Source organism: Ranitomeya variabilis, chromosome 3, assembly GCF_051348905.1.
Source record: "Ranitomeya variabilis isolate aRanVar5 chromosome 3, aRanVar5.hap1, whole genome shotgun sequence".
NCBI classification, from domain to species: domain Eukaryota; kingdom Metazoa; phylum Chordata; class Amphibia; order Anura; family Dendrobatidae; genus Ranitomeya; species Ranitomeya variabilis.
This window is the reverse complement of record NC_135234.1, coordinates 84,108,690-84,126,412: the sequence shown is the minus strand read 5'-3', so window position 1 is coordinate 84,126,412 and position 17,723 is coordinate 84,108,690. Positions and strand designations below refer to the sequence as shown.

At 41.2% G+C, this 17,723-nt stretch overlaps 1 protein-coding gene across 8 annotated transcripts in view; it reads right to left on the bottom strand.

The window, feature by feature from the left end:
* The window catches only part of MYO18A (myosin XVIIIA), a 383,975-nt gene that overhangs the window by 231,523 nt on the left and 134,729 nt on the right, over nt 1-17,723 (bottom strand). For 4 of the 8 annotated variants that reach the window (XM_077294307.1, XM_077294310.1, XM_077294311.1 and 1 more), the window contains 4 exons: nt 14,479-14,535; nt 10,896-10,983; nt 8,181-8,287; nt 5,883-6,059 (listed from right to left, as the gene is read on the bottom strand). In XM_077294307.1, the coding sequence (XP_077150422.1) occupies nt 5,883-6,059; nt 8,181-8,287; nt 10,896-10,983; nt 14,479-14,535 (429 nt within the window). The remainder of the gene's footprint in view (nt 1-5,882; nt 6,060-8,180; nt 8,288-10,895; nt 10,984-14,478; nt 14,536-17,723) is intronic. The other 4 variants (XM_077294308.1, XM_077294314.1, XM_077294312.1 and 1 more) reach the window with 1 other exon arrangement.

Genomic DNA, 17,723 nt, shown 5'->3' with positions numbered 1-17,723 from the left:
CTTGTAACCGGCACTCACCCGAATACCTGATAATGGGAATTAAGACGAGACTACAGAGAACCATACAGCTGTGACGATATGTCGCACAGTAGGCACATATCCATTGTGCCGTATAACTCGTTAATGCAGCCAGCGGGCATCTGACAACATAGTTTTCTGGGTGAAATTCCATTATTTTTTTATGTTCAATACAGATGCTACCTCAGTCGGAGGGGGAAATTATGTATATTATTAGAAATACGACAAGACAATGAATAGCAGGTTGCATCACAGCGACAAGAAGCCTAAGAAATCAAGAGACGGTGTTTACTGCCGAGACCCAAATGTTTTGCCAATTACAAATTATCAGCAGAAGTACGATGAGGTAAGACCAGAAATCCCAGACAAAACCCACATTTATTCTACAGTGGGTGGAAAACCTACAGCATGTCCTTATTCCCATTTTCATAGATGTTTATGGTCAGATACTGCTTGTAAAAAAACTAACAATTTACGGCTTCTTAAAATTTGCAGCCGTTCTTAAGATATTACCAGTTTTCTTTTGTTTATAGTTTGTTACCTAGACGTCCGACCACCGCTGCAGTCTAGCTTGTAAGCACTGCGCTGAGGCTAGTCGCGATTAGGCGATAATAGCGCGCCCATGGACAAAGCAGTGCTTATAAGCGCAATAGACGAGGAAATGAGCTGTAAACAAAAGAAAAAAACTGTTAATATCTCAAGAACAAATATCAAAAGACTGAAGAACAAATATCAAAAGACTGACTCACTTCCCAACAGAAATCAGGTGTTAACAGGTGCTTACTAAGCGTAGCAATCTCCATATATCACCAACAAATAAAGTAGCACTCTGCAGTGCTATAGCATGTAAACATGAAATATGAAAATTTTTTTGCATTACTGAACTAGAAAATATGAAAAATTGAGAATACCTAGTGCATAAATTGGCCAATTCATGTGTACCCGGCAGCCATGATAAGGTGATTCTCATTGCTGGGAACCTGCTTAATGTGAATCCTCTTACATTCATATTAGATAGGTTCCCAGCAACAAGAATCGCCTTATTTATGCACTAAGTATTCTCAGTTTTTTTATATTTTCAAATGCAGTAAGGCAATTCAAATTTCATATTTCATGTTTTCATGCTATAGCGCTACAAAGTGCTACTTTATTTGTTGGTTATATATGGAGCTGGCTACTCTTAGTAAGCACCTGTTCACACCTAATTTCTGTTTGGAAGTGACGGACAGTCTTTTGAGATTTGTATACATTGACTCTCTGAGTGAACACTCCCACCCCTCAGCCTCAAGTGTTTTTAACTACAGGATCCTGCTTTCCCATATAAATGAAGACTTTAGTCAGAGAGGTTTCACATTAGATGTGTTCCCGGCAGCCACGATAAGGCGATTCTCGTTGCTGAAAACCTATGAATTGGCCAATTTATGCGCTAAGTATTCTCAATTTTTCATATTTTCTAGTGCAGTAATGCAATTCAAATGTCATGCTTGCATGCTATAGGGCTACAGAATATCTCAAGAACGGCTGAAAATTTTAAGTAGTAGTAAATTAGATAGTGCTTGCAAAAGCAAACCATTTTGTAACAATAACCATTCATGAAAATGGGAACCTGACTGAAAAAGTGCTGCAAAACAAAAATCAAAAATCACAAAGCGGTTTAAATAAGCAACATGTTCATTCTTCACACGGCTTCTCCTTAATAGTTACTGCAATTTTCAACCCTTTCAAATAACGCTTTACAATAATATAACAAAAAAAAATTAAAAATGCAGCCTAAAAGTGTCCACGTTTCACCCCTGCAAAGATGAATATTAAAAAAAGAAAAAACCTACACCTTTGGTATTTTTATGTCCGAAAAAGTCTCATTTATATATAAAATTATTCAAACTGTATATAAGGAACTGAACATACTACCATAAAAAATACAATTCATGCCATATGTGACTTTTTTTCTCCATATTTCAGTACATTATATATGTAAAAATTAACTGTGCCATTCAAATTTACAACTTGTCCTGCACAAAAACAAGCTAAGTCAACAGAGAAGTTAAAATAAATTAAAAAAAAAGTTATGGCTCATTGAACAAGGGGAAGAAAAAGTAAAAGCACCAAAACAAAAAATGTCCTAGGTCCGTGTTGATGTGTGTTTATTTTGTATTTTTTTGTGTTAATGGGGTATTCCCATCTCCAAGATCCTATCCCAATATGTAGTAGCGATAATAATGATAATATCAAATACCCCAAATAAGAAATGTAGTATAGTTCTTCAGATTTGCTATGTTTATTTTCCCATGTGCAGGACATTACAGTAGCTTAGATATCAATGGTAACAACCACTCTTGTAGTGACAGGTAGCTAATGATTAGTGGTCGTAACCATGGATACCTAAGGCCCTGCAATGCCTGCACATGGGAAAAGAAACATAGCCAATCAGAAGAACTATACTACATTTCTAATTTAAGGTATTTGTTAATATTACCATTATTACACCTACTACATACTGGGATAGGTTCTTCGAGATGGGAATACCCTTGTAAGTATTAATGATGAAAGGTTTGTTGTGCACCATATAATCCGATGGGCCTTATTAGGGACTTCCGATGCGTTAAATAGAAGCATTTCTACATTTTATTAAAATGTACAAATTTTCAATTACATTTTTTCCAGAACTACGGGATAATTTATAGAGCTTGTGTCATTTTCACACATGTCCGATAAAACCAGCGCCATTTACAGAGATAAGAAGCTGGCGACAAATCTGTGGTTAGATGTGACCCCGTAGTGTGCGACGACCGTCTCCCTACAGAAAGCTTTTGGTTTATACAAATGGATTTCATAAATGACAGAAGTGGCAGAAGATAAGGGATCGCTTTATCAGGGGACTTGACTGCGGCCATTATTAGGAGTGAATGTACCTGCATTGAACGGCTCGGGGGAATCTCTGTTGCTATGGAAACCGAGAACACCCTTAACAGGGAAACAAGGGAAAAGAAGTGACAGGAATTGAATGACCCGTCCTGCCCCCGTGTATCTCACTTCAGAGCAAATTTGTAATGAAGACTGTGGAGATTGATGTCTCTGTGCTCAAAAATAAGGGGTCTCTGCTGCTGGAAAGGAAGAGTAATTTAAGAGTAAAATGGCATCCCTGAGGCCTACTACTGGATTTCATAAAGAGCAAATGGAAATGACAACAGGATGCGGCTTCAGATATACCCATCATCAAGTGTACAAATGTCCGTTTTCTCGAGGCGGCAGTCACCATCCTGCTGGGGAGATTGTTTTGGAATGAATACCTTAAAGAATAGTTGCTGTGTGAGGAAGTTTCTAAAAAGGTTGTTGCAGAAATGCAATGTGCCGAGTGTCCGAGCAGAATAAAGTATAGACAAAAGGAAAAAAATAGCTGAACTTATTACTTGGCTTTTTATAATTACCCAAATAAGGGGATGGCAGCCATTTCCCAAACGCAGTCAATTTTTTCTTAAATCTGTATTATATAACTGTCCTAAGGCGTGCTCTACAAATAGAGCAGGAAGCCATTTTGTGATGTTCGAGTAGGAAGCCATTTTGTTGTCTTTGCTGTTAATACTCAATGAATCTCTTGTAAGGGTCATCTTACCTGCGACACCATTAATAAAATAATAACTTCATGAAAAACAAGTCTTAAATCAATTCTCAAATCAGCTTTTCATCTAAATGTGTCAAAAGCAAAAATTTGACAAAAAAAATCCTTTTACACTGCAAGATTATTGTGATGAAGTGCTCCCAGGACTTGTTAGTGATTATCTTGCAGTATAAGGAGGCAGTCGATCATCCGATGAATTAGCATAACGTTTGCTCGTCAGGTGAAATGATCTTATGGGCTGCATAAAAGATCACGGTTCTCTGCAGCGCATTGTCCTGTGCTGCCGAAAACAATGGCAGCCCATTTACAGAACAATCTATTACCGATCATACAATGTGCATTTGGAGGGCAGTCTGCCTTTGCAGACAGGCTATTGACAAGGAAAAAGATGGAGCGCTCCTAGGGAGGCTTGTTCACGATAATCTTGCAGTGTAAACAGGCTGCCAATCACCCAGTGAATGAGCAAAACGCATGTTTGTCGGGTGAAATGATCTTCTGCACAAAAGATCATGGTTCTCGGCAGAGCATTTTCCTGTGCTGCAGAAAACAATGACAGCCTGTGCGCACAGAACGATCTACCACATATCGTTCAGAGTGAGTCATCATTGTGAGTTGGTTATTAAACCAACATCGACTAATAAATAAAGTTGCTGATTGGCCGTCATTTATGGTCATCGGTCGTCAGGTGAAACCGCTTCCATATTTACAACTAAAAGCGGGTACGGTGCAAATCATTGATCATCGGATAAGGGCATGGACAAAAGCTTTGGCTACCATGCATGCACATGAGTGCCACCGAGGAGAGGTGGTGACCCTACAAATCAATGTCCAGAAACAAGCCTTGAAACATGATAAAGGATAAATGTCAAGCCAGAAACTTATCTATAGTCTGTTTCAGGGTTTTTGCCCCTCATCAGTGTAGAGCAGAATCTGGCTGGCTGAGCGTGACACCCCCGTTTGCTGCAATGTGTGAGAAGAAGGGTAAGGGGTAACGTTTCTCCTTATGGAGAGTGACATTCCAGCTCTGGCTTGTCAAGGTAAGGAGGCTTATTCGCTGTGCAATGCTCCTCTGGGAAACTAAATATGCAAATTGCCTCTTCTGAGAAAAAGAGGACTTAAACTCTATAGCGCCACCTCATGCTTTGCACTGACGAGGGCCAACAGCCCGAAACACCATGTCTGCGAATTGAGATACTGATTTGGCTTTTATCCTAAGTCATATTGCACGACTCGTTAAAGGGTTGATTGTGACTTGTAGGATCGCTACTTCCAACAGGTGGCGCTATAAAGTTTAAGTCCTCTTTTTCTCAGAAGAGGCAATTTGCATATGAGAAGAGGTGGTTATCATTAAAGAGGAGGAGGCAAGTATGAAGTCTTACAGGTCATGATCCATAAGAGAAAATTTGGCAATTTCACTATCCAGCAAGTACTACAAGCAAGATCAGGTTGCTATCCTATCAGTCAACATCCGACACTCTAAGAAGCCTTGCAACACGTCCGATTCTACACTGATGAGGGGCAAACGTCTTGAAACAGTCTGTATAAGAGTATCTGGCTTGGCAAATAACCTTGGTCATATTGCAAGGCTCCATCAGAGAGAAGTCTACTCTGGCAGAAGAGGAAAAGGTCGCAGCCAATCAGCCACCACCTTTAATAACCAGATAATTAAGTGAATGGTAACTTAAAATGGTACATTCAAGCAAAATTGTGTACAGTCCTCATAAAATCAAACGCATGCTGTAATATATCAGAACCAAACCGCAACACCGTATTCAGCACAGGCACATCGTAACATATGATTCTGGTGCAGTTAGTGGGAAAAAAAAATATGCCCCAGAGATTTATGGCATGATGTCCAATTAACTAAAATCACTCACAGCGAATTGCATTCTTCAATACAGTATCACTATTCAATAAGTATACTGATGCTTGCTTTAAAAAAAAAAAAAAAAAGATCCCATTACAATGAATCCTTATAAGCAGATTTTCTGCTTTCCTCATTACTAATGACTGCATTTTCTAACTGTTCCACTAGATGGAGATCTTCCACCACACCGCTTGCAGTAAGTAAAGTAATGGTATGACTATACACCATATGATCTACAACTACTGGACAGTCTGATACAGACACACTAATATACAACATGCCATTGCTGGCTTGTAAATAAAACACTAGCAAAATACCAAAAAATGGTAAACGAAAATAAATAACATTGAATAAAAAAAATGTAATGTGCCATCATACCTTCTCAGAATATATGGAAGGAGAACTCATAGGATTCATGATAACCATAGCTGGTCCTGCAAATGTGTGAAGCAAGTTTCCGCCAAATCTTTGCCGCAGTGTGTGTAGTACACTGGCTTCGTTCAGATAAACTAGTGATGCCAAGTCTTCCACCCGATCATGAGATGGAGGGTTCGCCTGAATAAAAGGATTTGCAAATTCAGATTCAGTGAGACATTATCAAAATCACACAGTACAAAATAACTTAGATATGCAATACACAGTAAATATACATACACTCCTCCTGATAGTGATTATTACACATCATCTAAGGAAAGACGATTACTTTTGCAAACCAAGGAAACATTATGTATACAGTGTAGAAGAAAGTACTAGAAGTATCTGAGTAAATAAGGAGAAACCCCACATTTCATTGTAAAAATCTATGGGTTACAGTTCATCTGCTGAGATTTAAAATTTACTAGGCACAAGTCAGCATTATGCAAAAAATTAAGGGTCTAACAATTTGTGCCAAAAATTTAACATAAAACTTTTGGTAATTTTACGTCAGCTTTGCAGACTTTTCAGAGCTTAGAGGGAAGGTCCTGGCCTAGCATGAAAACAAATTAATTACATTTACCTTTAGTGGTATAGATTCTAACACAAATGTATCCCAGACCCTTTAGGTCTCAGTGTTGTAATATTATTAAGACACAGTCTGAAGTTCTTGTATTTACAGCTATAAAGCTGCAGCCATACAATGCTCATCTGGTGGCCATCAGGTATTAAAGAGAACCCAACAGCTGCTACATTCTGCCCAAATCACAGGCTGCATATATCAGATACAGGGTCTGTTATTTCAGCCATCTATGTGTGCATATAGGTAGACACCGGTCACTCAAAGGAAGCCGGAAAGGAAGACTCTTGGAATAGTCATCAGTCTTGCATAGTCCCCTGGCCGGATTTTAAAAGTAAATGTTCTCTTAAAAACAGTAGTGTTTCATAGTAAACTATACACCGCTAAAATAAAGCATGAACCAACTGTCAGGTTACCTTTAAAGAAGTTGTCCACTACTTTTACATTGATGGACTATCCTTAGATTAGGTCATCAATGTCTGATCAGCTGGGATCAGACACCTGAAACCCCCACGCCGGTTAGCTGTTATCAGTGGCGGCAGCCACCTAAAGGTAGTGCTTACTTGCCAAGCTGCTCCGTCTTCTGGTAATGGCCAAGGTTGTATAGTACCCTGTGATAGCCACTACAAGTAGAAGACCAGCTCCACAAATAAGTACCACTCACCGCCACCCACACCAATAACAGGTGATCGGAAGGGGGTGTTGGACCCCAACCTATCAAAACATTGATGACCTGTCCTAAGGATAGGACATAAATGTAAAAGTAATTGACCACATCTTTAAATTCAAAGGCCTCCATACAAATGAGAAGAAATTGTCCACTAACTCTTCCCAGGCAAGTGATGTTGGCAAATAGTAGGATTGGGCTTCCTAACTTACCCAAGGAAGCCATTGCTGGAGGTGTCTTGAAACAACTTTCTCCAATTCCGTGCAACTTAGTTCCCCAATTAACATGCTCCCTGACATAGGCCTTGCTTATTTAAAAAATGAGTGGGAAAACCACAACCAGATATACAGCTTAAAGGAGAGTAAAATAATAACACTGCCCAAAGCGCAGTCAGACAACTGTTTACATTGAAGTAAGATCGGAAAGTAGTGCTCAGACTGGCTGGCCGCTGTCCCAACCTGAGCGTGAAAGCTGCATAGACATACATAAAGCAGTCAAGCTGGGATCTGGAGAACTGCCGACCAGTCTGTGCACTGCATTACGATCTTGCTTCGATTTATAAGGCCGTTTCACTGCACCCTTATACTTGCAGCCACTGTTCTAATAGTGTCGGCACTGATTACCCCGAGCATCACACGATGTGGTCAATCAGCGCTGGCATCACTCTCCCCTCCTTCTGGCAAATCTGCAGCTCTCACTTCCTCCAGATGTCAATTACGTCTGTAGGAGAACAGTGAAGCCAGCATTGATCGGCCGCAGGGATCGCGTGACATAATGCCAAGCAATCCCTGGGACAACCAGTACGAACATCACTGAACTGTGCCAGCACCAAAGGTGAGTAAAAACTGTTGCCATGTTACTAGGAGGAAGTATCGGGACTCTTAAGGAGTTTTCAGAGTAGTGGACAACCCCTTCAATATTTACATATTTTTGCAATCATTTTCCATCACTTAAAAACTTCTAAAAAGGGATCTCGTTCTCCTTGAACAAGTGTCTTATATATAGAAAAAAGTACTTTTTCCACATCATCCTCATCCACGTCCAGTATAGTTCCATCATTCTCTAGTCGAATTTTCACTTTTCCTTCCGGTAAATTGCTGTTTTCTGCATTCAGCTTATTAGCTGTTCAAAATAAAAACACATTATTAGTGTCAACATTAGCAGCCAAAAGAAAATAAGGAAAATATAATCCTCTAGATCAGTGTTCCCCAACTCCGGTCCTCAAGAGCCACCAACAGGTCATGTTTCCAGGATTTCCTTAGTATTGCACAGGTGATGGAATTATTGCCTGTCCAGGTGACGCAATTATCACCTGTGCAATACTAAGGAAATCCTGAAAACATGACCTGTTGGTGGCTCTTGAGGACCGGACTTGGGGAACACTGCTCTAGATAAACACTCAGATCCAACCAAGCCTTGCTCACATGTAGCGTTTAGTGATGAGCGAACATGTTCGGATAAGGTGTTATCCAAGCATGCTCGTGCGCTAATAGAGTATTTTCAGCATGCTCAAATAATATGATCGAGTCGCCGTGGCTGCTTTTCTTATGGTTGTTCAACAGCACTGTGTGAACATACACATATACCAAGTGGTTTTTAATACAAATAAATATCCATTTCAAACTATCGTATTTTTCGGATTATAAGACACACTTTGGGGGGTGCATCTTATTATGCCGATATACCTTACCGATACCGTTGCTGCAGGCCGCAGGCTGGGATGAGGGGGTGTCCGGTGGTGCTGCAGGGGTGCCCGGCAGTGCTGGGGGCTTTACCGATAGCGAGATCTCATCTCCCCACATCTTGGTGCTGAGATCTCCATCTGCGCATGCGCAGCCTCTCGGCGGCCATTTTCCCGGAGTCCACCGCTCAGGAAACCATGGAACTGCAGGGGCTCTGGCATTTCACAAAATGTCGGCAGAGCCCCAACAGCAGCACAGGAGACCCTCGCAGCAGCACCGGAGACCCCTGCAGCACCGCCGGGCACCCCCGCAGCACATCAGAACACCCCCTAATCCCAGCCTGTGGTCTACAGCAACACCCCACTCCTGCTTCCTCCAGCAGCGACCCTGGACCCCGCTTAACCGCAGCCACCACCCCCGATGTGCAATAAGGCACATGGATTATAAGAAGCACCACCATTTTATTAGAAAAAACAACTCCTATTTTTCTCCTCAAAATTTGGGGTGCGTCTTATAATCCGGAGCGTCTTATAACCCACAAAATCCAGTATATTTCTTTCTAAACTATTAAACATAAAACTTTTGTATATTGATACTTAACATACATTGCTAACAACTGTATTTCAGCCTTTTATTGTAACCTTCTAGGAGTCTGGTAAAGCTTGTCCATAAAAAAATAAAAATTTTGCTCCTAGATCTAACTTTATTGTGGAAATCAGATTTAAGCCCTATTCACATAAAGGGTTTTTTTGCAAATGAAAAAAATTAATCAACTTTGATCAGTGTTTATCCAATCTTCATCCATTTTTGGTCAGTGTGTCCCTTTTTACATTGCATTCATTTTCAGCGTGTAAAAAAAGAACAAAAAATGTATCTCTGCTTCTCCTACCCATTAGAAAGTAAGGGTAAGCTACATTAAGCTACGTCCCTGTACCAGAAGCCAATTGACCGTCTAACATACCGTAGCCTAAACGGGGCAGTCTGCATCCCAAACGCAAAAAAAAAAAGCTAAGAATCATCATTGTCACGAGCTCCCTGTCCTCTACAACAGCTACAGGAACTTTTCTCTGCAACAAGAAAAAATGTAAAACCTGTCCATTAATAATGACCATGGACAAGATAAAGATCCCCAACTCACATGAGGACTGACTCTAGGGACTTTCAGCTGCGTCACATCTAAAGTAGTGTGCTTAATTATATCCACCTAGGGCTGTCTGTAGGTAGGGGAGAAAGGGCAAAAACTTAGATCCATTCTTTTTTCTTTTATTGTCTGGTGATGAGAATTCATCTTTGTTCTATCTGTGGGCAAACATTTTGGTATCCGTGATCACAGTCTTAAGCTGCCGTCACACTAGCAGTATTTGGTCAGTGTTTTACCTCAGTATTTGTAAGCCAAAACCAGGAGTGGAACAATTAGAGGAAAAGTATAATAGAACATATGCACCACTTCTGTATTTATCACCCACTGCTGGTTTTGGCTTACAAATACTGAGGTAAAATACTGACCAAATACTGCTAGTGTGACGGCAGCCTTATGGAGATGAAATTACTGGTATTAAAAAGGTCACTTCAAATCTCAGAGAAACAGAAAAGTTTGGGAGTACAAACTTATGACAACCTTTGACACACTCAGAGCAGACATGAATGTACTGCATCGATTTATGCCTTTCTACCTCCACTAAGCAACGTGCTCCTTAGACCTTTTGGGGGCATCACAACCATGGACCAGACTTCAATCACAGGACAACAAAATGTCACACTCCTTATCTATGATCTGTTCCAATACAAACGGCCACAACTGTTTATCCCTCTCCCATAATGATCGTTCTGCTTCACATCACATGTCTCATCTATAGCATTGTTCCTGTGTCCTGTTGTGTATAAATATGTGGTTCTTCAGATTTTGTATTATTCTATGCCTGATGAAGAGACCTGAGTAGTCTCCAAAGCGTGCAATTTGTTACCATCTATTCAGTTAGCCATTAAAAGGTATCAACCACTGAGGACTCAACTTTTAATATTTTTTTCATATTAAAAAAGACACATACCCAGAGAGAAGCCATCTTTGTGAACCAGCCACACTTTCTCAGTCTCATACCAACTCTGCTCTGCAGAGATCTGCTCCTCGGTCTTCGCCTTAAAATAAATAAAAAGACAATGCCATTTAGATTGGCTTACACTGGATAGGTGGGCCGCCTCTGAGGTGAAGCTAGCAGTCAGTCATGATTCTATAAGGTTGGGATAAAGTATGAGGGGGGGAAACAAAACGACACCAACCAAGGACAATACGCCTTGTGCAGAAGGGTTACACAGAACACATCACAATCTATAAAACAACATAAACATCACTGCACGTGAAAGAAGCATTAAAACAAAGCTTCAAAATGTGAACTAATGAAGAATATTACACTGCAGGAATTGTAGGCAAAGCAGCCTTAGTAGCAAGTTCTGATACACCATTATTCCAGCAATAGTCCCGGGTTGCAGGAGGATACTTCTTTGAAACCATATAACACTTTTGTGACAAAGTAAAACATATTTAAAGAAAGACCATCAGCACAAAATGACTGTTCAAACCTAGCACAGGTGCCCTATGCACCCTTGGTGTGGCCAGCAGATCAGCGCACCATCCCAGCTACTTGTTTTCCATTGATTTGTGCCACCATCTTCCTTGCTTGACAGCTCTGGGTATATAAGAGGCAGAGAAGTGAGGAGATAAGTAGGGGGTTAGGTGTCCTGAGCCACTGGACCAGGCCAAGTGCTGAGTTGGAACAGTCATTTTGTGCTCCATTTAACTTCATGTCCAGCTGACAAAGTGATTTAAAGTTACAAGAACCTATATATCCCCAGATTGACAATTATCCATTAGCTGCATTAAAAAAAAGAACCCTAGAAAAACAAGAAGCAGTGAATGTGAGCATTTTAATAAAACCAATGAAACAAGTTGAAAAATTACACAAGATTAAAAAACAAACAGAATGACAGCAGGTGGGCTAGGAGGGAAGGAAACAGCACTCCCAATGCTCCGAGAATAATACTAATATCATTTTGGTGGTTGGAGGAAGAGATTCACCATGTGGAATATCTGTACAATGCTTTGTTCTTCTACATGCCCCTAGTTCTCATCTAGTAGTCATCATTCAATTAAAGTAGGACTGAAAAACAGGGCTGTGGAGTCAGAGCCCATTTTGGTGGAGTCGGAGTCATGAAAACTGAGGAGTCGGAGGTTTGGCTTACCGACTTCACAGCCCTGGCAGGGGCGTCGTGGAATCGGAGCCCATTTTGGTGGAGTTGGAGTCGGTGTCATGGAAATTGAGGAGTCTGAGGTTTGGCTTACTGACTCCACAGCCCTGCTGAAAAATTACTATATGGTTCTCCTCTATAACCAACCTACACTGTACCCTTCGTTTGCTTCCACGATGGTTGCCACAGTAAAGAAAAGCCAGGGAAGGCCATCTTGGGTGCAATAGGAAGACTTGAAGAGGCAGAAGGAGGCAAAAGGAGAGCACTTGGTAGGGTGGCTATAGAAGAGAAACCTCAAGTCACTTCTCAATGATGGTGGAGGGTCGCACTAATTTCGACTAACAAAAAAAGTTTGACATGCCAACAATAACACTAGTAATTGGCTGCAATGGTGACGTGGGTAGATTGCTTGTCACCACTGCAAGAAAGCAACAAGGCCAGGCAGAAATCACCAGAGTAGGGCCCTCTATCTGGCGAGAAATGTTTGATATTCCTCAATAATAATAGAAATAAGGATGTGTCTGTTCTGAAATTTTTACTTAAAAAGGAAAGGGTCATCAGAAAATGGCCTGTTGCTGAAATTAGGCATGTATGTTAAAGTATTTATTGAAAATTGTATTTTTTTAATAATATAATATAAATAAATGTTATATAAATATTATACAAAATCTGGCTGCTGCTGGAGTGAATTTCAGTGGATCACTAGGGTGCCGTCTCATATAGATCAACTGTTCTACAGATGGGTCATCAATATATCAGTCTTAAATAACCGCTCTAATATTACATAAGCATTGTCATTTTATTCCATATGGTCATTTTCATCAGGAGCAAGACCTCGTCTATCACCCACAAAATTCTATTTTAACAAATCACTTACAGGGGACTCCGTCCCTATAATAATTGTGCCTGTGGTGCAGCTTCCTGGCACAGTAAATGATCTCTATTACTTATGCAGCGGAGGCCATGTGTAAGCAGACACACTGACACCGGAGGACTCAAGTGCACACAGTGTCTGTACTGGAGACGAGTGGGTACAGTGGACAGGAGAGAGGAAAATCTGCTTCACCCGCTAGGTTATGGCAGAGTCAGTGATTGAGGGCACACAAAGCTGTCAATTTGCATAGAAGATGTCAGTGAGTTATGGTAAATGAGGAGGCAATGGTGAATTTAGCTCCTGGCCACACCAAGGGTGCACCATACACCCTCATTTGCATAATAACTAAAGGATTTTCTGCCCAAGGAAGTCAACAAATTACACTACACGCACGATTTTTATACAAGTCCCTTATAAAACAATCTGATTCATTTAAATTGAGTTTTGGAGGTGACCGAATGCCTTTAAAGTTACGTTTACTCCATTTTACCACCACCATGCTACTTGATTTTTTTTTAAAGCTTGATCATTATGATTTTAGAAAAACACGTAGAAAATGGGCACACAGCCTGTATATGACCACAGGGTGTTCAATTATGTATCCATATAGTAAACACAGAAAAAGAAATACAATATTGATGTCCACACCTAAAATCTGACAAATTCTATTAATGTACAATCCATAAAAGCTATAAAATGTAAGTACAAAAACCTGAAAACACATCTAATAAGGTGGAAAAAAAAATGGGCCAATTTCAATGGTTGGAAAAGCATAAACTGCGTAATGCGGTATCAGGATCTGATACAATCACTTCCAGCAGTAACGTATAACATATACACAAAAAAGAAAGCGCACTGTGCAGTAATAGCAAACCTCTAATGCAATTCTGGCCCTGAGAAATTGCCCGTATCTTTGCTCCTTATCAGACGTGTTTTGGGTTTTCGTACTTACATTTCAGAGTTTTTATAAATTGTATATTAATAAAAGATGTCAGATTTTAGCTGTGCACATCAATATTGTATTTCTTTTCTGTGCTCTGCACCCAGCTTCACTGCGCATACTCAGGAGGATGTGCCGTCTTCTAGGAGCAATTCTACAATGTTGGAGCATCTTTGCAATGTCAAACACACAAAAAAGGCCATGATTACCACCATTAGTTACAGGGATTGGACCACCCAAATGGCTTAAAAATAAGTAATTTGAATAAATGGGAGGCAGAATTAGAATTTCATGAATTAGAATGATATTACTTAGTATCTAAAACCATGGTGGTAAAGTGCTAAAATGCTGGTTAATGGCGTTTGTGGTCAAGTGAGGTCAATCCAACTGATGGGTTCTCCTAGGGCAGCAGAGTCTTGGCTCCGTTTGGTGTCCTTCACGTCATGGAAGCACTATGATCGGATGGAGAATGAGAGGAGAAATACGAAAGCGAACCTGCTGTCATGAATTGGATACCTTTTTAGAAAGACAAACCACACACAAAAATCAACATCACAGCAAATCACCGGCCAACCTGAGGCAGAGCAGTGGGCGAACTCAGAGGCAAAGTGGAGGCTTCTTCAGTGGCACCCTGAGAGGTCGAACGGGAAGGAGGAAAGGTCTAATTAGTGGCTACCACATGGCCGGTCATGGAGTCAGAGACAAGCAAAAATTGCTCAAATACACAAGCAAATAAAATTATATATGAACAAAACTCCTTGAAATCGTGTGTGTGCTCTCCGTCTACATGTCCCAAAGCGAACAAGTCAATAAAATGGATCATTTTGATAATGTTACTCAAAAATCAAATACACAATGAGCGCAATCACAGGACTTGCATTACACTCCACAACAAAATGTAAGATAAGCCCAATGTGATTGTGCACATAGTACTCTTGACTTTTTAAGCCTGACCAACTTGTTCATACTGCAGATTTGGGACTTTTCTTAAAAAATAAACTTACTGCCGATTCTCTCACCTCCTATTGTGATGTTAAGGTTTAAGATAATCTTATTACTGGTTATTGGACAAGGCAGTGGTCAGCCCCTTAGGCCCAGTACACACATCTCACTTTAAGAGGGCACTTGTCATTAGTTTCACACTATCCAAACCAATGGCGGCAGGATCCAGAGCCTGGCAGCGGGATTACAGCCAAACAGGTATTGCTCTGCAATGCTGTGACACTTCAGATAAAACGGTTTGAAAAGCGAACCAGGGATCATAGTGAAAGCCCTGACTAGTGTGTTCTCCGACCGGCAACTATCCGCTATCTACATAAGGAGAGACCTTTCAAATCAACTGGATCGGTACGACAAAACCTCATCCGTGGTCCACACGGGACCAGTCTCATCTCTTCCTATGGTCTCTGGACTACTTTTAAAACTACGTTTCTATGAAACACTGTAGCGTTTCAGAGAAAAACATATCTGACTGCAATAAATCTAATGATAAGTACAAATAAAGAGGACCTGTCAGCAGGATTTTGGACTCTTAACTAAAGATATGGCTGTAACGGCTCTTTGAAGCAGATTAAAATGATACTAAAAAAAAAAAAAAAAGAACTAGGATATAAGTTGGTGTGCATGCAGCATGTAAGTGCATGTTCGCACTGGTCACTACACTGAAAAAACAAAGACAAACATAATAAGCAAATACGCTGCAGTAATAAATACAGAGAAATCGTGCATGAAAATAATATAAGGATACTCAGTTAACATCATTTTTATTAAAAAATACAAAAGATGGGATGGCTTTTGCCTTTTTGTTAATCTAAATTATTTTAACTGAAGTGCCCTATATTATTTTCATGCAAAAATAAGACTGGATTTCAATATCAGATTTGTTGCAAGTGTTTGGGGTATTTGCACAATGTTTAGCTCTATTGCCATTCACTTGGCATTTCTGCTGAAATAGAGGACATACCAATTACGGTATATCTTTTGCAGATTTTTTTTTTTCCCCCATACAAAAATGTTCCTGTGCATGTGAACAGAGTTCTAGTAACTCCACTCACATGCGGCATAAGTTGATTGTAAAGTAGATTTCATAAGGATTTCTGCACAGCATCCATGCCAAAATGCATGACAAACTCAACAAGTGTACACAGGTCCATAACTGAGAAAACACTTTTAGAAACACTTGCTTCTAGATTATCGAGTCTCAACAAGTTGGCAATCACTCAACCAATGAGCAAAACGCTTGTCAGAAAGATGGGACAATTTTTAAACAGGCATAAAAATAATCGCTCTATGCAGCACACCATCCTGTGTAAACAGGACATGTGCTGCCGAGAATATAAAGTTCTATGCGTGCAGAACGATTGTATTAACGGGTGAATGACCGCCGACAGGCGTGCACAAAGCCGACCATCTGTCGTTTAACGACTAATTATAATCATCTTCTGAAGAGCAGCTTCATTCAATGGGAATGCTGGACATAATGGAGGCGGTGCAGAAAACAACCACATAACGTGCCATGGACGAGGATTGCAACTACTATATATAAAGTCTCTGCTTGACAACCTCCAATCTGGCTTCCGCCCCCACCACTCCACCGAAACTGCTCTGACCAAAATTACTAATGACTTCGTCACAGCCAAAGCTAACAGACAATTCTCCATCCTCCTCCTTCTTGACCTGTCCTCTGCTTTCAACACAGTCGATCACTGCCTACTGCTACAGATTCTTTCTTCCCTTGGCATCAAGGACCTTGCCCTGTCCTGGATCGCATCATACCTTTCCGACCGCACATTTAGTGTTTCCCACTCCCACACCACCTCCTCATCCCGCCCTCTCTCTGTTGGAGTCCCTCAAGGCTCTGTCCTAGGGCCCCTACTTTTTTCCATCTATACCCTTGGCCTAGGACAACTCAAAGTCCCATGGCTTCCAGTACCACCTGTATGCGGGCGACACTCAGATCTACCTCTCTGGCCCAGATGTCACCTCTCTGCTGTCCAGAATCCCGAAGTGTCTGTCAGCCATATCCTTCTTCACCTCTTGCTTCCTCATGCTCAATGTAGACAAAACCGAACTCATCATCTTTCCCCCATCTCACGTATCCCCCCTACCTGACCTATCTATTATGGTAAACGGCATCACGCTCTCTCCCGCACCTGAAATCCGCTGACTCGGGGTAACTCTCGACTCTGCCCTGTCCTTCAAACCGCACGTCCAAACTCTTGCCACCTCCTGTCGCCTCCAACTCAAAAATATTGCCAGAATCCGTCCCTTCCTCAGCCCACAATCTACCAAAACTCTTGTGCATGCCCTCATCATCTCCTACCTCGACTACTGCAACACCCTCCTCTGTGGCCTCCCCGCTAACTCTCTTGCACCACTCCAGTCTGTCCTCATCTCTGCTGCCCAGCTAATCCACCTTTCTCCTCGCTACTCCCCTGCTTCTCCCCTCTGCAAATTTCTCCACTGGCTCCCAATCCCCCAACGAATCCAGTTCAAACTACTAACACTGATCTACAAAGCCATCCACAACCTGTCCCCTCCCTATATCTCTGAACTAATCTCCGATCCTCCCAAGGCCTCCTACTCTCCTCCACACTTATTCGTTCCTCACACAACCGCCTCCAAGATTTCTCCCGAATATCCCCCATCCTCTGGAATTCCACGCCTCAACACGTCCGATTATTCACCACCCTCGGATCCTTCAGACGGAACCTGAAAACCCATCTCTTCAAGAAAGCCTACAGCCTGCAATAACCATTCTGCCACCTCACCATCGCCAGAGCAGCCGCCTCACCACCGCCAGAGCTGCAGCACCTCTGA